The 25,366-nt window shown below is 37.4% G+C and overlaps 1 protein-coding gene across 4 annotated transcripts in view; it reads right to left on the reverse strand.

Moving 5' to 3' along the window:
• The window catches only part of sws (patatin like phospholipase domain containing sws), an 874,342-nt gene that overhangs the window by 442,487 nt on the left and 406,489 nt on the right, over nt 1-25,366 (reverse strand). For all 4 annotated transcript variants that reach the window (XM_067138236.2, XM_067138235.2, XM_067138234.2 and 1 more), the window contains exons 16-17: nt 23,569-23,715; nt 23,203-23,435 (exon numbers count right to left, since the gene is read on the reverse strand). In XM_067138236.2, coding sequence (XP_066994337.1) covers nt 23,203-23,435; nt 23,569-23,715 — 380 coding nt within the window. The remainder of the gene's footprint in view (nt 1-23,202; nt 23,436-23,568; nt 23,716-25,366) is intronic.

The following is a 25,366-nucleotide window of genomic DNA, read 5'->3' on the forward strand; positions in this document are numbered from 1 at the left end:
GTCAATATTGTTTAGTTCTTGCAGGGTAGAGGTCGCATTCTTGATTTCTTCATCCATTATAACAAATGTGTCGTCAACATATCTGGCCCACATGAGGATGTTTGGAAAAGTATTGCTATTTATTTTTGTATATTCCAGAAAATCTAAATAAATGTCCGCTAGAATTCCCGATGCGGGTGATCCCATAGCCAGTCCATTTTGTTGACAGATGGTTTCATCGAATTTAAAGAAATTATTGTTGATGACCAGTTTCAGAAGAGAAATAAAATCTTGTATTTCTAATTTGCTGAGAGAGTTCTATTTGTTTAAGTTATCTTCAATAATGGAGAAAAGTTTGGTTGTGGGTATGCTTGGATACATATTTACTATGTCGAAAGAATGAAGGGTATGGTTGGGTTGTACCTTAAATGACTTTTTTTTCAATTAGTTCAGTAGTGTTCTTGATGGATTTTTTAGAGAGAAATTGATAGTTCTTAGTTAAAAATCGTTGAACAAATTGGGCAATTTTATATAGAGGGCTGGGTTTATAGTTAATAATAGGCCGGATAGGGACATCAATTTTATGTATTTTAGGGAGGGCTTTAACTGTGGGTAGACCTGGATTCATATTTAATAGTTTTGATTTTTCTTGATCTGTAAAAAGAAAAGATATATTCTTTAATGTTTGTTTTAACTGTCGCTGTATTTTCTGTGTTAGGATCTTTATTGATTATTGTAAACGTGCTATTGTTAAAAAATTCTTTGGTTTTAGATATGTAATTAGTTTTGTCCATGATAACTGTAGTATTTCCTTTATCCGCTTTCGTGACAATCAGATCGTTATTTTTAATTTTCTTTTTTTTTGAGTTCCGCGATTTGTTTATGTTCGGAAGTAAAATTATTGGCATTAGAATTGATAGGGGGATTTATTTTATTTACATTAGAACTGAACATCTTATCTAATTTTCTTTTTACTTCAAATCTAATTTCGTCTTGATCTTCTAGCAGCATTTTATAGATTGTAGCTTCCGACTCAATCACTAAGTTAGTGACTGCGTTTATTTCGTTCATATTAGGCCAATTATGCTTCAGACCCTTCGCTAAAATGGCAGTTTCTTCCGTGGTTAAAATTACGTTCGAAAGATTGACAACAGGAGGATGGAAATTCTCGATTGAGTTTCTTTGCAAACTAGTTTCTTTGGGCTGAGTTTTTGATGCATTTCTGTTCATTTTTAATGCAGCTAATTTCTTCTCTAACATAAACTGTTTTTGTGAGAGTATGTCAAACATTTTATTATTAACCTGATTTAGAAATAAATTCCATTGAATGCCAGGAAGCAGATAGGCTGCTTCAAGGTGAGTCTCATAAAGTTTACTGTTTAAAAACGATTTTTTCTTATATAAAAAACAAAGTTCGTGTTTCAACCAAATTTTGTTCGTTTTTTGTTGGGCTTGGACGGAATGTGGTGCGGAACGATGTTTTTTGAGCGTTCCTTTCAGAAAGTTCGGTGTTAAATTGTGTATAATACATTGCTTCAAGAAGCTAATATCTTTGCCCAATTTGGCGACTTTAATTTTTAAACCCATATATTGATAGGCTTTTCTTTTTGCCTGGTAGGCATTTTCATTAATATTTAGAAATTTCATGATCTGTATTGAAGTGGGATTACAATATTTAAAAATTAATTTATTAATTATTTTATTTTATATTCATCTGTGCAAATGTTATAGTGTGTTTTTAAAGTTGTTTTAAAGTCATATTTCATATTCATCCATGCAAATGTTATAGTGTGTTTAAAGTTGTTTTAAGGTTTTATTGTGTTTGCCCGATTTGACTTTGTGGCTGATGATGGCACATATCTGGTGCCGAAACTAGTACCTCATTTGAACGATATGTGATTCTTTCACATTAATAAACATCTTTGTATTGAATAGGAGGAACCCTCTTAATTTTTAAATATTGTAATCCCACTTCAATACAGATCATGAAATTTCTAAATATTACTGCTGATAATACTGAGGTAATTGAAGGGATAGGTGACAATAAGACTGTAATAATGGATGTAGACTGGTGCCAAAAAGGCTTAATAAGAGGGTCACACAAGACAAGAAACTGTACAGAAAAACTAAAGTTGAAGAATTCGGGACTTACCTTAAATCACAATCCAGTTGTTGGATAAGTGATTGGAGTAATGTGAATACACTTTGGGCAAAATTTAAAGTAATAATTTGGGAAGGAGAGAAGAGATTTCTGCCTGTTAAGAAGGGTAAAATGACCTTAGACCCTGTTTGTTATACAAAGGAAATAAGGAAATTAAAAAGAAAATGTAGATTTGTAAACATGAAAATCAAAGCGGGTAGGGAGAATAGATAAACTAGAAAACAGGCAATAAGGGAACTTAATAGAGTGAAAAAGGAAGTAAAAGTGAATTATGTGAATGGCATACTTCATGAGGGTAATGACCATAAAGGGAAATGAAAAAAGCTGTATTCATATACAGTATTAGGAATCAAAAGGGAAAAGGAATCCAAATTCCCACAATGGTCGGAGAAGGGGGTGAACACCTTTTAACAGATAATGAGAAAGCAAATCTATGTGGTACAGAATTCATAGACTCAGTAGAAGATTGTCAGGAGTTGGCAAAAAAACAGAAAATAGAGAAGGAGAGACCCATAAGGAAACAAGAAGCTTCTCATTTACAAATGAGGATATTTTCAGAGAAATCCAACTTCTTCAGCAAGGAATAGCAGCAGGGAGTGATCAAATTACTGGGGAGGTGTTAAAGACAATGTGGTGGTACCTACTGCCTTATTTAAATTTCCACTTTGACTATGTCATAAATAATAGTGTAATACCAAAGGAATGGAAGGCATCTATAATAATACCAATTTATAAAAGAAAGGGTGATAAAAAACAAAACCTGAGAACTACAGACCAGTCAGCCTGATCAGTGTAGTTTGTAAAATACTGGAGAGTTTAATAGCAAAGTATATTAGAGGGATTTGTGAAGATTAAAACTGGTTCATGAGGAGCTAGTATGGATTTAGAAAGACATTTTCTTGTGAGGCACACCTGGTGGGATTTCAGAAGGACATATCAGATCAGTTGGATGTGGGAGGCCAGTTGGATTGCATAGCCGAGGACCTTTCCAAAGCATTTGACAGAGTTGAACATGGAATATTATTAAAGAAACTGGAGGGAATAGGATAGGATATAAGGGTTATACGTTGGAGAAGAACATTTCTAAATTCACGGGTTCATAAAGTCAAAGTAGGAAATCATGTATCACAGGAAGAGAAAGTTTGGAAGGAAATTCCACAGGGTAGTGAATTTTTATTGTTGTTTTTGTGCTGTTTTTGGGTCCTGAAGAAACGGTTCATCATTTTGATAAGTGAAGGTATCAGTTGAAGAAAGAGAACAGCCGTATAATGTAAAAGAGAAGACTCCCTGGGTTTCATAAAACTAAGCCGACAAAGGCTGGATGATAACCAGAGATGATCAAGAAAGTTGAAACAGGAAAAAAATAAAGAAGTCAGCACAAGTGACTGTTAAAGCAATGCCAGACTCATCTACGATTCCATGGTCAAACCTCACACTCACAAGCCATAAGATATGTTGACAGATTCTTTTTGTCATAATTCTGAAGGAAGACACCGTATACATCTTCCCAAACAGTCAAATTCAAGGAGATTAGAAACGTAATTTAAATATGAGCAGGATTTTTAGCAGTCATGTTTATTTCTCTTTTTAATATAATAAATTGTCTCAAAGAATCCCAGGTAGAGCTCACTTGTATAATATTAAAAAAACCCACAACCTGTTTTCCTGTCACTGACCGGGTCAGGGATGGAATGAATGAAGCCCCCATCTTGCAGCGAGGATAAAAAATGTGTCGGCTGCCGAAGCCTGTCGCACTCCTCTGGGGCAATGATTAATGACTGACAGATGAAATGAAATGATAATGGAGAGTGTTGCCAGAATGAAAGATGACAGGGAAAACCGGAGTACCCGGAGAAAAACCTGTCCTGCTTCCGCTTTGTCTAGCACAAATCTCACATGGAGTGACCAAGATTTGAACCATGGAACCCAGCAGTGAGAGGCCGACGCGCTACTGCCTGAGCCACGGAGACTTTACGTAATACTGCATGCACTAATAAGCTGAGGCCTGGCAAGGCTCCTGCCCCAGATAACATTCCTCTGGAATTGATTCAAAGTGGAAGCCTACTTCTAAAGACCAGACTTCTTACTTTTATCCTCTTAATATGTGAAACCTGCAAAGCACCTGGTAACCTTATATTGCCACAAACATTACTCGATTTAAAAAAGGTGATTGTAGCATTTGTGGTAAGTATCGTGGTATATAACTGCTATCTATAGAAGGAAAAATTCTTGTCAGAACTTTTCTCGTTTGCCTGCAGATTTCTGAGAGGATCCTACCCGGGTTGCAGTGAGGTTTTCGAACCTCCAGAGGTACAACATATTTGATCTTCTCTGCAAGGCAAATCCAGGAAAAACGCAAAGAGCAACAAACACCTTTATACGTAGTGTTCTATGACCTGAAAAAGGCTTTTATTTAGTCCCGAGACCAGCTATGTGGACAGTACTGAAAGATTTTGGCTGTCCACAGCATTTTGTAGATCTGATCAAGGCTCTTCACGATAACACATCTGGGCAAATCATTCATCAAAATACAGTAAGAGATGTTTCTGTGGGGGACAAGGAAAATTAATGCGTTAGGCAAGAAAACATAATAGTGAAGACACAAATAAAAACTATCCAACAGGGATATGGAAACACTAGATACAATTTTATCCAACATGAGGGCATTTTATGTTGTGTGTCCTCAGTACAGTGAAAATTATACCATTTCTACAGATGAGAGCAGGGTATTAAAAGATGTGAAAAACATGAGAGAACAAATATGAAAAACTTTTCCGCTAGGGCTTATAAAATAACAACAGTGCACTGAATAAATTTGTGATTCTGTAAGTAAGGTATATTCATTTACATTTAATACGATGAGAATCGGGACTTTGAATAGGAACTGCGGGTGTGACCAAGCATTAAGGAGTATGAGGGAGGAGTTGGAGAGTTTGAGGGAGATAATTAGGATTCTCTCAGAAGGCAGGAAAGAAGGTAGCCTCCCTCAAACAATGTATAGGATACAGTAGGTGTAAAAGTGGGATGGAAAGGGCAGGGGGGAATTGTAGAAGACAGGTGGTCTAATGATTTAAGGGGAAGGAGATTGCAGACTAAGGGCTCTATTCAGGATCAGAATTCAGGAGAGGTGTCCGTGAGAAATCGGTACGAGAGTCACTGCAGGTAAAACAACAGAAGGAAGATGAGGAACACGGAACTGTTGCTGAGAAGTGTTGAAAAGAAGGTAAAAGGTAGTAAAGAGAAATGTAGAGCAGAAGACAGGAAAAGATAGGTGGAACAGGGTCATGGGAGGGAGAATAAGGAGGAGGAAGTAGTTTCTGCAGCTGTCAGAAAAGATAGGGCTGACCAGGAGGGGAGGAGATCAAATGAGATGGATAGGGTTGAGGCTCTGGTCACAGGGGATTCCATTGTTAGACATGTAGAGAAAGTGTGTGGAGGAAAGGGAACCAGGCTAGAGTGTTAACCAGAAATTAGGTTGAGGTAGATGTTGAGGAAAGTAGAAGAGAAGGAGGAGGGAAAGGAGAAGGTGGTAGTGTCTCAAGTTGGCACCAACAATGTAAGGCAAGCAGGTACAAGTACCAACATAGTTGGGGATGTATGGGATATGGTAAATGCAGCAGGGTAAAGTTTAAGGAAGTGGAGATTGCTATCAGTGGAATTATGTGTACGAGGGATACTGAGTGGAAGGTGATTGGGGATTTGAATGAGACTATAGAGTGGCTATGTAGGAAACTGGGAGTGAGATTTCTAGATCATAATGGGTGGGTAGGAGATAGGGATCTGCGCTTAGATGGTCTTCACTTAAACCGCTATGGTATATATTAGAGAACTTGTTTAGAAGGGTTATAGAGGTACATTCAGGGAAACAGGGTGGTCTAGGCAGCGGTGATGAGGGTACAGGGATTTGGAAGTTAAGTATGGATAACATAAAAATGTTAGTGTTGAACTGTAGAAGTATGGTAAAGAAAGGAATACAATTAAGTAATTTAACAGATACAGTATACAGTACCATATATTGTAATAGGAGTTGAATCATGGCTGAGAAATGATATAATAGATGCAGAAATTTTCTCACGGAAGTGGAGTGTGTTTGCAAGTAATCAGCTTCATTTTCCGTATCAAATTCTAATCACAGTGAATTACAATAATTGAAAATCTTCCACCTTTTTGATACTTTTTATTTGCTTTTTAGCAAATTATTAATTATAAACAGTACATGTTTTGTTCTCATTTGAGAACATCTTCAGCTGTTGTTAAGCTTAGGTGAATCGCTAAGTTTCTGAATACATTATTTTCAGGTACATTGTTCCTCTTAAAGACTAATTTGAATATTAAATTAAATTAAAATGATGTTATAACACTGTGAGGGTTAATTGGTTGATGAAATGAAACAGGATGAATACATAGTTAGCCTGCTTAAAACCTATATCTATTCATTAGAATAGCTGTTAAAAGTTTCAACTCTGTTACACTAAAAATATCTATTTGTCTTTCAGTTAAAAGGTTTTTTGAAAAATGAATGGCTTCTTGACACTGTTCTTATTACTGCTGAATGCTCATTTCATTCACTCCTTCAAGGTAGGCAGTTATGTATTTTGAGTTTGCTTAATGTGCTCTAAATTGAGTCTAATGCGGAACTTTGAAGCTGATTGCTGGTCACTTTTTGAGAAGGGAGCTTCGTCTTAATTTCTTAATGTTGTTAGACTCCAATTCTAGCGTGATCCTGGAGGGGGAACGTTTGAAGATGCTTTACGTCTAGTAAAATAATGAGCATTCAGCAGTAATAAGAACAGTGTCAAGAAGCCACACATTTTTCAAAAAACCTTTTGACTGGAAGACAAATAGATATTTTTAGTGTAACAGAGTAGAACCTTTTAACAGCTATTCTAATGAATAGATATAGGTTTTAAGCAGGCTAACTATGTATTCATCCTGTCTCATTTCATCAACCCATTAACCCTCACAGTGTTTTAACTTCATTTTAATTTAATTTAATATTCAAATTAGTCTTTAAGAGGAACAATGTACCTGAAAATAATGTATTCAGAAACTTAGCGATTCACCTAAGCTTAACAACAACTGATGTTCTCAAGTGAGAATGAAACATGTACTGTTTATAATTAATAATTTGCTAAAAAGCAAATAAAAAGTATCAAAAAGGTGGAAGATTTTCAATTATTGTAACTCACAGGAGTGTGTATTGTAGACAGGATAGAATTGGTAGGAGAGGAAGTATTCATTCTGATAAAAGAAGAACATGTAAGCTAAATGGGATTGTAAATAAAGGGTACCGATCTCTACACATGGTTATGAGGGTGTTTAGGGGTTGTAGTAAGGATGTAAAGGAGAGGGCATATAAGTCTCTGGTAAGACCCCAACTAGAGTATGGTTCCAGTGTATGGGACCCTCACCAGGATTACCTGATTCAAGAACTGGAAAAAATCCTAAGAAAAGCAGCTCGATTTGTTCTGGGTGATTTCCGACAAAAGAGTAGCGTTACAAAAATGTTGCAATGTTTGGGTTGGGAAGAATTGAGAGAAAGAAGAAGAGCTGCTCGACTAAGTGGTATGTTCCGAGCTGTCAGCGGAGAGATGGTGTGGAATGACATTAGTAGACGAATAGGTTTGAATGGCGTTTATAAAAGTAGGAAAGATCACGATATGAAGATAAAGTTGGAATTCAAGAGGACAAACTGGGGCAAATATTCATTTATAGGAAGGGGAGTTAGGGATTGGAATAACTTACCAAGGGAGATGTTCAATAAATTTCCAATTTCTTTGAAATCATTTCGGAAAAGGCTAGGAAAGCAACAGATAGGGAATCTGCCACCTGGGCGACTGCCCTAAATGCAGATCAGTATTGATTGATTGATTCATTGATACGATAAAGTTAAAGATGACAAACATGAAATTCTATGTGTAAGGCTCATCTCTAAAAATAATAGGAAACTTGATGTCTTTGGAGTGTACAGGCCGGGAAAGGTTATCACTGCTGCTGATTCAGAATTATTTGATAAGATAATCAGCTATGTGGGAAACGATATGGAAAGGAATGTGATTGTAGCGGGAGATCTCAATTGACGATATGTCAATTGGGAAGGAAACGCAAATGATAGGAAGCATGACCACAAATGACAAATAAGTTAATATGGGAAGGACAGCTGATTCAGAAGTGATGGAACCAACTAGAGGGAAGAATATTCTGGACGTGGTGCTGGTAAAACCAGATGTGCTCTACAGAGAAACTGAAGAAACAGATGGTAATAGTGATCACAAAGCTGTTTTTGTCGTAGTTAAAAATAAATGTGAGAGAAAGGTAGGTCTTAAAAGCAGGACTATTAGGCAGTACCCTATAGCTGATACAGCAGGCATGAGGGAGTATGCAAAAATTATTGGTTACAAGTATAATGTCCAGATAGAGGAGGTGATTGATACTAAAGAAGTATTAAAATTTACCTTTTCAACAACGACATTTACAATAAGATACAAAAGTTGAAAACTGGAAAAGCGGCTGGAACTGATAAGATTTCTGGGGATATACGAAAGACAATGGGTTGGGTGGATATCAGTGGATAAATGGTAAATAAAAATGTAAACAGACTCTGCAATGGCTTTAAAGCAATTGTTGAACAATGTGAAAACAGGTTTGTACCTTTAAAGGTGGTAAGGAATGGTAAAGACCCACCTTATTATAATAGAGAAATAAAGAGATTAAGAAGGAGGTGCAGATTGGAAAGAAATAGAATTAGAAATGTCTGTGCAAGTAAGGAGAAATTGAAGGAACTTACTATGAAACTGAATCTAGCAAAGAAGTCAGCTAAGGATAACACGATGACAAGCATAATTGGCAGTCATACAAATTTTAGTGAAAAATGGAAACGTATGTATAGGTACTTTAAGGCAGAAACAGGTTCCAAGAAGGACATTCCAGGAATCATAAATGAACAACGGGAGTGTGTATGTGAGGATCTTCAAAAGGCAGAAGTATTCAGTCAGCAGTATGCAAAGATTGTTGAATACAAGGATAATGTCTAGATAAAGGAGGTGACTGATACTAAAGATGTAAATGTAACAAAGGCTTTTCAGTCTGTCAAACACACATCAAATACAATGTAAATTATAACACTATAAACATATCTGTAAAACACACACTAATATACAAAGAATGACATGTTTCGTTCTACAAGAACATCCTCAGATTCTATCAAATCACTTAAAAACAAGCTTATATATGTACAGTATTGTTTACGTAGCGTAAACTTGTCAATGATAGAGAGATTAGTGATAACATGAAACAGTAATGACAAATAATAAAATATATACAATTATTAATATAATGAAAAACTTACGCATTTATCTAGACTGCCGATGTTAAGTCCGTTGTCACCAAACACTATTTCAGGACTGTGGTCATGGAAAGTTTGTGGTGAGCTACGCTGCGCGTGGAGAGGGGAGGGCAAGAAAGGGAGGGACCTTGTAGAGCGATGTGGATCTCTCCTATTGGATGATTAAATCGAGTAGACTACAGAGTGGAGAGGGGAGGGAGATGTAGGGCAGAGCGGCTGGAGCAATGTGGAACCTTCCATCAACATTGGAGAGGGGAAAGATGTTGTTGAGCTATTTCATGTTAATTGTACCTTTAAATAATATGGATGAATGCAAATTAATAATTTTCTTTTTATGTGAATAAAGTAAGGGACTTTATTATTATTATTATTATTATTATTATTATTATTATTATTATTATTATTATTATTATTATTATTATTATTATTATTATTATGAAAAAGCAATTTACCTTCCATCAACATTGGAGAGGGGAGAGATGTTATTGACCTTTTCCATGTTAAATGTACCTTTATGTAATATGGATGAATGCAAATAAATAATTTTTTAGGTGAATAAAGTAAGGGACGTTATTATTATTATTATTATTATTATTATTATTATTATTATTATTATTATTACTACGATAGAAGCAATTTAATGAGTAGGTGTTGTCAGATATTATGTGAGTAGAGTGAATAGGGGGGAATTATTTAAATGTGTATGCTCATTCAGGTTATTGGCATTAGCATTTTTTGCGACGTAAATTTCTACTGCTTCTTTTATATTCAAAGATTTACTTTTATTTTCGAGGTGTAAAATTTTTAGATCAGTGTTGATGTCTGTGAAATGGTGTGAACAGTCGTAGACAGACTGAAAAGCCTTTGTTACATTTAACTAAGTCAACACTAGAAAACATGAATTCATTTTTAACAAATGATACCAAAGAAGTATTAAAATTTACCTTTTTAACAACAACATTACAATAAGATACAAAAGTTGAAAACTAGAAAAGTTGGCTGGAATTGATAAGATTTCTGGGGTTATACTACAGACAATGGGCTGGGATATAGTACCATATCTGAAGTACATATATGATTATTGTTTGCATGAAGGAGCTATACCAAGTGAATGGAGAGTTGCTATTGTAGCCCCTGTGTATAAAGGAAAGGGTGGTAGACATAAAGCTGAAAATTACAGGCCAGTCAGTTTGACATGCATTGTGCTATTTGCTATTTGCTTTTTACGTCACGCCGACACAGATAGGTCTTATGGCGACGATGGGATTGGAAAGGCCTAGGAGTGGGAAGGAAGCGGCCGTGGACTTAAGGTACAGCCCCAGGAAATGCCTGGTATGAGAATGGGAAACCACGGAAACATGTATTGTGTGTAAGCTTTGGGAAAGCATTCTTTCTGATTATAATAGACATGTTTACAGAATTAATAAATGGTTCGATAGAAGGCAGTTCGGATTTAGGAAAGGTTATTCCACTGAAGCTCAACTTGTAGGATTCCAGCAAGATATAGCAGATATCTTAGATTCAGGAGGTCAAATGGACTGTATCGTTATTGACCTGTCTAAGGCATTTTATAGGGTGGATCATGGGAGACTACTGGCAAAAATGAGTACAAGTGGACTACACAAAATAGTGACTGAATGGGTTGCTATATTTCTAGAAAATAGATCTCAGAGAATTAGAGTAGGCGAAGCTTTATATGACCTTGTTATAATTATGAGGGGAATTCCTCAAGGCAGTATTATTTCCAAAATATATAAATTATATGAGTAAAGAGGTGGAATCAGAGATAAGGCCTTTTGTGGATAATGTTATTTATTCTGTACAGAGTCATAAATAATTTACAAGATTGTGAGCAACTGCAAAATTACCTCGATAATGTTGTGAGATGGACAGTATGCAATGGTATGATGATGAACAGGGTTAAAAGTCAGGTTGTGAGTTTCACAAATAGAAAAAGTCCTCACAGCTTTAATTACTACATTGACGGGGTGAAAGTTCCTTATGGGGATCACTGTAAGTACCTAAGTGTTAATATAAGGAAGATACCAGTTAGAGCATGGTTCAAATGTATGGAACCTCATCAGGGTTACTTGATTCAAGAACTAAAAAAAAAGGCAGCTTGATTTTTTCCCGGGTGATTTCCGACAAAAGAGAAGTGTTACAAAAATGTTGCAAAGTTTGGGTTGGAAAGACTTGGGAGAAAGGAGACAAGCTGCTCGACTAAGTGTTATGTATGTCTCAAATATTATTATCCGAGCTGTCAGTGGAGAGACGGCGTGGAATGACATTAGTAGACGAATAAGTTTGAGTGGTGTCATTAAAGTAGGAAAGATCACAATATTGTACCGGTTACGACCTGCACATGCGTATTTTTTTATAATTATTCAATCATCACACAAGATATTCAGAGCGAACTTGGTTTGTTTATGTTCGGAGGAACGAGCAGGCGAGCCGCGGACAGCTGTGTGTGTGACGTAGCTGCAGGGGCAAGATAGACTACCCGCCTGACGCGCCACGTGTAGCTGGCCTGACCTGGTATGTTCTGGATATGGACGTCACACCTTCCCAAACATTCAATTGAAAAAATTTCATAACTTCTCTAATAATTATCGCAGCGAATTGAGCGATACGTCATTTTGAAGAGAATAACATAAACGTCTCAAATTGTGAATCTCACGGAAATCCATTGAGGGATTCATGAGATAACCAGCCTCAAGGGATCACGTTATAGGATGACGTAGGAGCCCCCAAACCGAATATAAGGAGAGCTCACTTTACCCAGAGTGTTCAGCCTGACTCTCCACGCTGCAGTGTTCGTCGAAGTGCTGACAGAGGCTATCTTCAAATATTTAAAGTCTTCATGTGGGACTTAAACTCTGACAGTCGTGCTGAACTTATCAATTGTGCGTGTGTGAACTCTAATGTATAACAAAGTCTTTATAATGGACATTGAGTCTATTAGTCAAGTTGAACTTGTAATTTTTGCGAGTGATGAAGAACAAATTATTTAAAGTCTTTATTTGAACTTATAAATTTTGTGTGTGTGGGAACTCTGATTATGACAAGTCATGTATTGGACTTAAGTGACAACAGTTCAGTTGAAAACTTATGTTCTGTGCGCTTGTAGAAACTTCTCGATATAACTTACTTTCGTTCTTGTAGAACTGAGTTCATTACCATGTTGCCTGTGTGAAACTTAATCTCCGAACCAATATTAATTTAAATGTGACACTACTGCAATGTTCTAGGAACTGCGATATTTTTTCTTTACATGTCAGTCAGCATAATTTATTTAATAGACACTAGTATTTATGAAAGTGTTCGAACTTTCCCATGAATATTACTGCAAATGACTACCATGATAAAAGTATAATCGTGTGCTGCGACAAGTGTTTCACTGTGAATTCAAACTGTATTTTTTTTCTATCCAATTCAAATAGAACTGTGTATTATTCTTCTGAACAGTGTGGAAATTATTTTGTGTGATTGACAGCAGTATCTTTGATAAACTCTCGAACAGTCACCTATTTTATTCAATGTCAAGTGTGCCTAACAACGAACTGTGCTTTTCATTTCAACTATATTCCTTCGTCAAAGTGTTTAGTATTATTGCATGACTGACAGCAGTGTCTTTGATAAACTGTAGAGCAGTCATACATTTCTTTCAATGTCAAGTGCTAATTTATTTAGTGGAAAATCACCACGAACTGTGCTAAGTGCGTGAACAATTTTCAGTTTCATTATTTCTATTCATGAACTGTGCTTTATTTTCTTCCAATTTCGATGCTACTCGCATCTACATTTTTAGTGAACTTTTAAATTCTATCTACAAGATTAATAGTGAATTCGACGACATATCCCAACCATATTAAATGAAACAGTGCTGTTAAACCAAAGTGTCAGGGGACTGTGTAATTCTGAACACTCGTATAAGTTATGTGACGAGCGATTACCCCGCAACATCGTCGGAGATCGCCGGAGAACGTCGTAGAACGTCGAAAGTTCGAGACTCAAATCCATATCAAACTGACTTGGGTGTTCCGGCACTATCTCAACGAAGTATTGGCAACTTCCAGAATGTGTTCCAGCCCCGTTCAGCCTGGTGAACTGGGAGCACGGATCATCAAAAGGCGACGTTGAAGACAGCGACTATCAAGAGTAAGGTGATGTGCACTTTGAAATGCATTTCCTGAATAAAAAACTATTATTCAATCTAATTAAAATTTTTCTTGTAGATAGGACCCTGCCTCCTGTACCAAGCCCTAGCTAGTAACCACCCAGTATTGCCCTGAGGACTACTTCATGCTAACTTTAAAGTTAAATCATAAAGTCGGGCTCTTTTACTGGTACAATATGAAGAGTAAGTTGGAATTCAAGAGGACAAAGTGGGACAAATATTAGTTTATAGGAAGGGGAGTGAAACAGATTAGGTATTAAATATTGCAGATGGTAATGGCATTCTATCAAAATTGCAAAAGCTGTGTTAGAACCACAGTAGGTCAAACTGAATGGTTCAGAGTATAGACAGGCTTAAGACAGGGAAGTGTATTGTCTCACTTTCCCTTCATTTATCATCATGGATAAAATTCTACATAATATCAAGTATGCTCTTTGCTGATGACATTGTAGTTTGGAGAGATAATGAAGGGGAAGTACAGATACAAGTTGATTTATGGAATGAGGAGATTAGAAATTTTGGAACGAAGATTAGTACTGTGAAAAGTAAGGCTTTGATCATGACAAGAGGTAACAGAAAAGCCAGGGGAGTGATAAAAATAGGAAATGAACCTCTTGAAGTAGTGAAAAATTTTAAATGTTTCGGCAGCATGATATCACAAGATGGAAATTTGGATGGAGAAATTGATTTAAGAATACAGCAGTCTGCACGTTTCTACCAGTGTGTGAGAGACATTGTATGGAACAAAGATGTGCCAATGAAGTGCAAGACCTATGCTTCAGCAGCCTGGATGTTAACTAAGTGGAACCAAAGTAAGATACAAGCAGCTGAAATGAGGTTCTTAAGGAGCATACAGGGAAAGACAAGACGAGATAGAATACAAAATGAGGAAATAAGGAGAAACGTTGTGAGTGTGTAAACTTCAAGAAGAGATTGATATAGCAAAACTAAAATGGTTTGGACACATGATGAAAATGCCAGGAGAGAAAATACCAAAGAGAACATTCATGGATACAGAGACTGGAATGAGACCTAGGGGACGGAATGGTGGAAAGGTCGAGTAAGGTGGAGGGCTTTGGTACACTACCCTACCCAGAGATAATCTGGAAAAGGGAATGGATTAAGAAGAGAAGGAAGGGGAGTTAGGGATTGGAATAATTTACTAAGGAAGATGTTCAATAAATTTTCAATTTCTTTGAAATCATTTAAGAAAAGGCCAGGAAAACAATAGATAGGGAATCTGCCATCTGGACGTCTGCCCTAAATGCAGATCAGTAGTGATGGATTGATTTACAACGTGCTAAGCAAGAAAACGTGAAAATGAGAAATGCACAAACGAGGTTTCACTGTATTATCTCCGATGCATATCCAATCACTCATGGATTGAAACGAGGATGTGTACTTGCTCCAACAAAATGAAAGGAAAAGGCTTTTAGTGCCGGGAGTGTCCGAGGAGATGTTTGGCTTGCCAGGTATAGGTCTTTTGATTTGACGCGCGTAGGCAACCTGCGCATTCTGATGAGGATGATATGATGAAGATGACACATACACCCAGCCCCCGTGCTAGCAAAATTAACCAATGATGGTTAAAATTCCTGATCCTGCCAGGAATCGAACCCGGGGCCCCTGTGACCAAGGGCCAGGACGCTAATCATTTAGCCATGGACCTTCTCCAAAGATCTTCGCTCTTTATCTACGGCCATGCTACATGGAACATTAAAAGACAACTGATGTGTAAGGGTCAGATATTGCTCAGATGGGGAACTGTTCTATCTGGCTAGACTTTGCTCCGAGCAGCTCACTAAGATTACCTCTCAGTGTTCTCCCCAGAAATTTTCGTCAGCCGGGTGTCAGGAATGAGTAGCTGGCGGGAAATAGGGCATAAAAAATGGATATGATAAAATTCCAGTGCATTCCCCTCAGAGCATTGATAATATTGGACAGGTAAACATTAACTGCAAAACTGAACTATTTTAATGCTATCACAAACAATTACATAACAGAGTATTTTGAAGTTTAGTGTTTTACTGTTCGTTCATAATCATGTAACACAGGGGTTTACCATTTCATTGCTGTGGAGTGCCATACGGGTGTATGACATCATTAAAACCATGCTAATCCATGCACGAGTTCTGCATGACACTATGTAGTAGTCAAGTTAAACATTGAGGCGCACGGTTCCAAAATCTGCCTTATCCATTTTGTATGAAAATTGAGTTCTTAGCTTATCTCTATAACTCATATGATTTAGCATCTTTTTCAACAAGAAAACTGTTCCTAAACCCGCTCCATCCCCACGAAAATGTAACACAAATTCAGGTGACACTTCCAAAACCTGCCTTATCCTAAGATGTTGTTTCCAAAATCTGCCTTTTCCAAACATGGGACACTGTAATTAGAACATATCTCAAATAATACTCTATGAAGTAAGCATTAGTACGATGTTTATGAAGTTCCAGGTTCACGGTGTGTTCTTCGAAACTGTTGGCAATACTATTCTTGATAATTTTGTGCTAGTTTACTAATATTGAGTTTAATCACCGACATTTATTTTTTATGATTTCAAAGAGCATAAATAATAAAAGAATGCTGATTATAATATCAATTAATGACAAAAATTATCATTATTAAGTTTTATCTACACGTGCAAACCCTGCCCTTATCACGATGAGAGATCCAAAACTCTCCTTATCCAATGTTGCATTCCAAAACACACCTTATCCAATCTTAATTTGTAAATTATCTTCCGTCACAAATTGTATGTAGCTCTTCAATTATATCAATATATGTAAGTACTTGATATAATAAACATGAATGAATACTTTTATTCTACTAAAGATGAGCAAGAAACGTTTTTTTCATCTCCTGAAAAATTTGCTAAAATGGATAAGGCAGATTTTGGAACTGTGTGCCTTTTCATGTGCTTTTCATCAGTTCTTTTGATAATTCAAGTACTTTTCCTCTGTATTCTACCAATATCCTGCACTCTTTACTTCTAGTGTTCCACTGTTCGTTCATAATTATGTAACACGGGGGCTTACTATTTCGTTGCTGTGGAGTGCCATAAGGGTTTATGATGTCATTAAAACCACGCTAATCCAGGCACCACTCGTGCACGACACTATGTGGTAGTCAAGTTAAACATTTAAACTCTGATGTAACTGATGCAATTATTCTGATAATAATCAAGATTTGTCATATAAATAAACAGTTTTACAGTATTTAAATTTAAAACACCCAACAACTCAAATATATATTAATATTATGAAATTAGCACATATCTACAGTAGGTTATGTTAGCCGGGCAGCCTGTTAAAAATATTCTCGGGAGAACACTGCCTCTTGTTATGAAATTGCAATATGCAGATGACACTGCCACACCTGCTCTCCCACCTGAGGAGCTACAACTGTCAGTCAACTGTTTCAAGAGTGCATGCGATCGCTTTGGCCTCTCCATTAATCTATCTATCTATCTATCTATCTATCTATCTATCTATCTATCTATCTATATAAAAGTCATTGTACGTATGTGGGTGGGTGGGTTTGTACCACATTTCCTTCTAAACCACTGGAGCGATTTCAACCAAATTTGATACACTTACGACTTAGTATCAGGAGACAAACCGCGTGGGAATTTTTTAAACCAAGTTCAGCCCCCTTCGGGGTGGGGGGCGAGATATATGAAAATAATCGAAAATAGTGTCGAATCCATAGTATTCGGGCTCGCTGAGATGAATAGTGACACTCCAGATTTTTTTAAAGTCCAAGTTCAGTCCACTTCAGAGTGGGGGACGAGGTGTGACTGATATAAAAAATAATCAAAAATAGTGTCGAATCCATAGTTTTTGGGGTCGTTGAGATGAATAGCGGCACTCCAGGTCTTTTTAAATTCCAAATTCAGGCCTCTTTGTGGCAGGGGGTGAGGGGAGTTTAAGATATAAAAATTAATCAAAAATGGTGCCGAATCCATAGTTTTCGGGGTCACTGAGGTGAATTGTGACACTCAGGGTTTTTTATAAGTCCAAATTAAGCGCCCTTTGTGGTGGGGTGCTTGGCGGGAGTGTTATATTAAAATTAATTGAAAATAATGTCAAATCCATACTTTTTGGGGTCGCTGAGGTGAATAGTGACACTGTGGATTTTTTATAAGTCTAATTTCACCCCCTTACTGGTTGGGTTGAGTGGGGAGTTATATATATAAAAATAATAAAAAATAGAGTCAAACCCATAGTTTTCGGGGTCGCTGAGATGAATATTAACACTCCGGATTTTTAAAGTCCAAGTTCATCCCGTCTGTGGTTGGGGTTGAAGGGGGGTGACATATAAAAATTAATTTAAAATAGTGTCGAATCCATACTTTTCAGGGTCACTGAGGTGAATAATGACACTCTGGATTTTTAAAAGTTCAAGTTCAGCCCCCTTTGAGGGGGAGCCGACGGGAGAGTGATATATAAAAGTAATCAAAATTAGTGTTGAATCGGTAGTTTTTGGAGACACTGAGATAATTAGTTTCACTCTGAATATTGTATAAATCCAAGTTTAGGTCCCATTGGGGTGGGGGCGCGGGGGGATTGATAAATAAAAATAATCGAAAAAGTATTGAATCCATAATAATTTTCGGGGTTGCTGAGATTAGTAATGACCCTCCGCATTTCTTATAGACCAATTTCATCCCCCTTTGACATAGGGCGAGATGGGGTAAAATAGAAATCGTCAAAAATAACTGAGATAAAGGACGTAGGCTATGTATGTTCCAGCATAGCTTTCAACCAAAATTGATACAAGTATGAATTACTTACTATCTGGAGAAAGTACTTTTTAGGATAAGACACCCCTGGAACCTCTAGAGGAGGGGTGATTTATATACGTAACTAAAAGTGAACAATGATAGTTTTCCGGACTACTGGAGCGATTCAAACAAAACTTGGTACACTTATGACTTACTATAGGAGATAAACTGCGTGGGGGTATGACAAATTAGCAAGCACCCATAGGGGTAGGTGTTGGAGAGGGTGAGATATAAAAAAAGTAATCGAAAATAGGGTCATATCCAAAATACCTCCTGTGGGTGACGGATGCAGACGAAGAATACAATCACGGTATACCCTGCCTGTCGTAAGAGGTGGCTAAAAGGGGCGACAAAGGGATGACTGACTTAGAACCATGAAACTGCTTGTGATTAGTACCATCACGTGGGGATAGACATGGGTCGCCTTTACTTGCGAGTAGTACCACTACGTTAGGTACACAATAGGTTTGTGATTACTAGCAGCAGAGAGCGGTTCACTGTGGGTTTCCAGTACCTGTGATTAGTACCACTATATGCGGAACATCACGGGCTTACGTTGCCTTTGATTTGTACCATTACGTGGAAAATACCACGGGTCTGGGTATTGCCCGTGATTAGTACCACTAAATGAACAACACCAACATAAATGGTCTGTTATTGGACATTATAAATTTTCCAGCTAGCTCATTCCTGGTTGCCAGCGTTTGGCCCCCATGTGCTGTGTTGGGCTCATCAGTTGGTACATAACACACCCACAAAGACGCTGGCTTGTGGTAATGTGACAAAGTCTCTCAAGTGCATTGGCACTGCCGGCGGCTCCAAGTAGCCTACACAGTGGCCTCCACAGTATGCACTAGCCAGTGTCTTGGTGGGTGTGCTATGTACCAACTGATGAGTCCAACATAGCACATGGGGGCAAAACACTGGCAACCAGGAATGAGTTAGCTGGAAAATTTACAATGTCCAATAACAGACCATTTATGTTGGTATTATAAATTTATTCATTCGGACAAATATTTCAGGTTCCCTATGGGAATCAATATCTATATCATACGAGCAATACTGTTGGTCTGTGTTGCCTGTGATTTGTACCCACTATGTGAGGAACAGCATGAGACAGTAGAAGCCCCTGTGATTAGTACACCTATCTGAGGTGCACCATGGGTTTGTGTTGCCTACGAGTGGTGCCATTATGCGATAAACACCATAGGTCTTCATTACCTGTACGACGTCCAATAGTTGTGACTTGTACCATGATGTTTGGAACACCGTGAGTTTACGCTACCTTTGATTAGTACCACAACTTGAGAAATAACATGGTTCTACATTACTAGTGATAAGTGTCATTATGAGGGACCGTTCATCTGGATATTTAACCCCTTTAGACAACAAGCCTCATCAATTCAGGATTGTGCTTTGGAAGCAGTCTCTTGATCAGTAATATTGTTGTTTCTGGGAAGGTGAAGCATTGAAGGTCGAATCCACTGATTGTTTTAAATTCATATTCATCCATTCATTCTTCATCATCATGTTGTGAATTCTAGTCAGTGGATGAATTTTGTACTTTTAAACTGTCAATGCATTTTGTCTCATTTCTTACCATTGGGGGCCAATGCCCTAGATGTTAGGCCCCTTTGAAAAACAAGCATCATCATCATCATCATCATCATCATCATTCACAGTTTTCAGGCTCGCTGAAATGAATATTGACACTCCGGTTGTTGTTTAAGTCCAAGCTAATCCCCAACTGGCAGATGGGTGAGGAGTGAAGAAGATAAAATATCCTAATGACTGACATTAAGGATGTTTGTGTACGTTCAAGTGTAACTGTCAGCTGAACTTGGTACAAATATTACCTCCTAACTGGAAGAAAATACTGTGGGGGAAGGACACCCCTAGAAGCCTTAGATAAGGGGACAAAATATAATTATGACTAAAAACGACTGATATTAGTGTTGAGTCCATACTTTTCAAGCCTACAGGAGCGATTTCAAACAAACTTGGTCACTTATGACTTATTATCAGGAGACAAACCGCATGGAGGTATGACAATCCTAGCGCATCCACGAGGGGGAGAGATGTAGAAATAATCGAAAATGGTGTCGAATCCATTCTTTTCGGGTTGCTGAGGTGAATAGTAACGCTCCGAATTTTTTAGAAGTTCCATTTCTGCCTCCTTTCGCATAGCGGCGAGAAAAAGTGAAAATAAAAATTTCCAAAATGACCGAGATAAGGGATGTATATGTGTATATTCCAGCGTAGCTCTCAACCCAATTGGATCTACTGTATGGAAAAAATACCTTAGGGGTAAGATAACCCTAGCCTCTAAAGTAGGAAAAAAACCGACCGATTTTTGTGTCTAATCCATAGTTTTCGGGGTCGCTGAGATGAACTGTGACACTCTGGATACTGTTTAAGGTAAAGTTCAGTCCTAATCGGCAGGCGGGTGAGAAGTGGTAGAGAAAAGAAAATGTCCAAAGGGACAGAGTTTAAGGACATATTTGTGTATGGTCTAGCATACCTCTCAACCAAACTTGGTATACATATGACTTACTATAATAGAAAACATTACTGTTGCTGTCAGATAAACCTAGCACCCCTAGGGGCGAGGGGGAATTATAAAAAAGCAAAAAAAAGATGGGTGAAACATAAAAAATAACAGACAACAACAAATATTCATGTACAGTCCATAGTTTTCGAGGTCACTGAAGTGCATAACAACACTCTGGATGTCATTGTTCAGTCCCATCGGCTTGGATTTGAGAACGGGTGGAAAAGAAAATGTTCAAAATGACCGAAATTACGGATGTATGTGGATTTCTTCCAGTATAACCCTCATATAAAATTGGTACATTTATGACTTACTATCCGAAAGAAAAAAAAAAAAAAAAAAAAAAAAAAAAAAAAAACAACTGTTGGGGTAAAACACCCCTAGCACTCCTAGGGGATATGGTGAAATATAAAAATAAACAAAAATGACTGATATTAATGTCAAACACATTCTTTACGAGGTCACTGAGTTGAACTGTGACACTCTAGATGGTTAAGTCATACTTCAGCCGTAATCAGTATGGAGGTTGAGGGGGTGAAAATGAATGTAAATATAATGGAGATTATGGATGTATGTGGGTTTGCTCCAGAATATCTCTCAACAAAACTTGGTGCTCATATAACTTACCACCTGAAAAACAAAACGAAAAAGCCTATGAAGATGAAAAATCACAGCCCCCGCTGGGTGGGGTGGGAAATGAGAGGGGCTGACATGTAAAAATAATGGAAAATAACTGATATTAATGCCGAAATCCATTGTTTATGTGTCTCTGATACGAACTCTGACGCTCTGGATACCATATAAGTCCACATACAGCCTCTATTGAGACGAGCTGAGAAAGGCTTAAAAGTAAATAATATAAAATGACCGAGATGGGTTGAATCCACTGCTTTTGGGGACACAGGCTCATTGTGACAGTCTCAATGACAGCTGAAATCATATACATACATCCCAGTCATTTCTAGCTTCCACAAGGACGAAGTTTTACTTGAAAATAAAATAATCTAAAACTTGAAATCAGATACATCTAAATAACTCTAAAACTACATAATAGGTCGTGAAATCAACATCTCAAGAAGAATTCTATAGGTATTCACTTCACACCTAACTAACTGGTAATAAAAATATTAAAGATAAACATTCAAAAACTATCTGGGCAATGTCAGGTACTACCGCTAGTGTTCAGAAAACCAAAATACTCTGCACAGCATGCACCTGGGTTAAACCTTCCACCTTTCAATATCTCCATTGTGGATACTCCACAGGAGCACATAAAGCACTTTTTATAGGAAGTATCCTCTCAACAAATGCTAACTGCTCACAAGATGTGGATTGGAGAAATGGTGCTGTGCACTCAACATTTGGACATTCATCCCAAAGTGTATTCATGAGTAAGGATCTTACAGTGCATACCAAGATCATGGTTTACCATGCTATTGTCATATCAACACTGCTGTCCCCTCTACCATGATATCAAATAGCTACAGTGCTTCCATCTGCAAAAGCTTGGATCCTTCTTGAACATCAAATGGGAGGACCGTGTTACCAACCTTGCAGCTAACCACTGTCTGAGATGGATAACACACGTCCGTTGCATGAGCAATACCAGGCTTCCTTGTCAACTCCTATGTGGTGAAATCTGTTCCGGCACAAGATTTCATGGAGACCCTTTGAGGCATTTCAAATATCAGCAAAAGCACACAATGAAAAGAGTTGGAATTAACACTCAATCCTGGGATACCCTAGCTGAGAATCATACAATTTTGTGCCATACTGTTTCTACGTCAGTTACTGTGTTTGAAGAGGGACGAGGTAGACATGAATAGGCTAAATGACAAGCAAGAAAGCTTCATCACATTCAAGCACCCCCCCCCAAAACCATTCCATGTGATTTGTGTGGAAGTATGTTTCATGTCAAGCTAGAATGGGCTACCAAGTCATACGAAACATATTCACAAAGCATTGTGAGTGTGGAAATGTAAACTGCTGAAGAATATGTTTACTCTGATATGAGTTACAGCTGTTGCCGCCACCAACTACTGTTGATTAATATCCAAATGTAGTATATTGTTCAGATGTGATAACGGTGGTAGATAAGAATGACAGATTGCAACAGGGGCTTGGTACACAGGAGTTTCTAACAACAAATTTATGCAAAAACCCTATATGGAGGAGGTTATCAATTATGGTTATGACAAACCTTCCCTATGTGAGGACCTCGTTCAGCCAATCCTACGATGAGAATGCAATCTGCCTGTCGAACACAACGTTGTGTCCACTGTGTGAAGCTCATATCACACTGATAGAGTGCAATTCTGTGCTGATCCTCTTGCTGTGCAAGCCAAGATGTTAAGCGATATTCATTTGCAGGGTCCAAAATAGTTGACCCAAGGGATTTACGAATCACTTCTGATGTTAGACGCAATGTGCTGCCTGAAAAATATGCATTTCTAATGTTAAAAGTAATTCCATATAATAAATATGCAGTTAGCAAGTCAAACAAATCACTGTTTACCAGGGATTAAATGTAAATATTTTTCTGATTATATAAGCATATACTACTTACCGATAGCGCAGAGAGAATGATATAGTTCGTATGTGAATGCTGTTAAAGGCACGTCATCTGATATTGGAACAACAGCCACAGTAGAGAAATTGACCTGAGAAGGTCGGGTATCAACTGCAGGGCTGATGTTAGGCTTCTGCCAGGAGCCTACATAGTACAAGAAATTACGATAAGATAACCTGAACTACAGTACATTATAAGAAAATTATATATATATAAGGACAGGATTATTGAGCAACTATTACAATGAGTATACTCCATTCTGATACATAGTATAACTTTTTGATTTGTACGACATGTGACAGTGTATTGTGTTCTTATTCATGTTCCATCTTTCTATACATGACGTGATTTGTTTCATTACTTATAACAAAATTATAGTATATAACAGGGGTGGCCACCAACCTTAATTTTGGGAGCCGCAAATTTAGGAGACAAAACTGGGAGCATGTTTAGAAAATGGTTTATAAAATGAAGAGACATTTTTCATTTTATAACAAATGAAGGAACCTTTATTTTCTACACTACACAGAACATTATTGTTCAGGTACACATCAAGGAATGAAAGTTTCCTTTTGAGAAGTGCTTTTTTGAGTGTTCATTTTTGCTGTTAGTTTTGTTGAAATCTGGCTGATAATTGGTAAGCCCAGTTCGCACAAGTTAACTTAAATGTTCATCAGTTAGTTAAGATTGATATTTAGATTTAATGAATTTAAGCGCTGAGTACAGTGATTCACACACACATGTAGTCCCAAAGATTGAGATACGTCTCTTAGCACACTCTTTTGTTAGTGGGTATTTTTCTTCTGGAGCATTCTTCCAAAAGTCTATGGTAGAAACACCACTTCGTTTGAGTCCTTTTACTCCTTCGTCCTCTTGCAGTTCTAGTAGCTCCAACTCTACAGCTACTGTATCCTTTGTTATTGGTGATGAAACAGGACAGCCATCGCCCACAACATCAACAGCAAAAGGATTTTTTGGAATGAAAATGAAGGTTTAAGTGATCTCAAATCATTAAATAACGTTATGCCGCACATCGCTGCTACTAACTGCCACCGGCCGCGAGATGATGTTAGTTTCCATTAATTATATGAATTAATTTTACTCTAAGCACGGTGTCAAGAGCCGCACGAGACTGACTCAAGAGCCGCATGTGGCTCGCAAGCCTTGTTGTAGCCAGCCCTGGTATATAACAACAGGATGAAGAGCTCTGAGCAATAAATTCCAAAATAAGAAAACTCTCCAGTGATTTACATGATTACGATGAACATAAAGAAATGGTAATATCATCCATACATCAAGTTACTGTATGAGCTCAAATATGAAACTGGACCCTTGGGTTACCCATCCATTGTCAGTCGTATTCCTCAGCTGGTCTAGTAGAACAAAAAAGTCTTGAATCTTAAAGTGTACCGGATTCTTTCTTGTCACTTCGTCGACTGATCGACAGGGTTCAGAGGAGAGCACGACTACTTTAAATAATAGGCAAAATGTGCTTACTAAAGTTTATTACTCTAGAATCATGATAAATATTATTTACTGAACAAATGTGAGAGAATAGTGATATTATTTAACGTTTGTTACAAATGATCAAATCATATTTCATCATGTGGAGTTATAGTGGAATTTTACAACGTCCTGAAGAATTTCATTATGGTCCGTATTGAACTGAGATCACAATTAAAATAAATAAAATTATGTAATGGTGCCACCTTTTCAATACATGTACACTTAGTCACGTAAGATTTAAAAACTTAAAAAAAAAGTGCTACATTCATAGGTTTATACTGCTCCACAC

Source organism: Anabrus simplex, chromosome 1, assembly GCF_040414725.1.
Source record: "Anabrus simplex isolate iqAnaSimp1 chromosome 1, ASM4041472v1, whole genome shotgun sequence".
In the NCBI taxonomy this organism is placed as follows: Eukaryota; Metazoa; Arthropoda; class Insecta; order Orthoptera; family Tettigoniidae; genus Anabrus; species Anabrus simplex.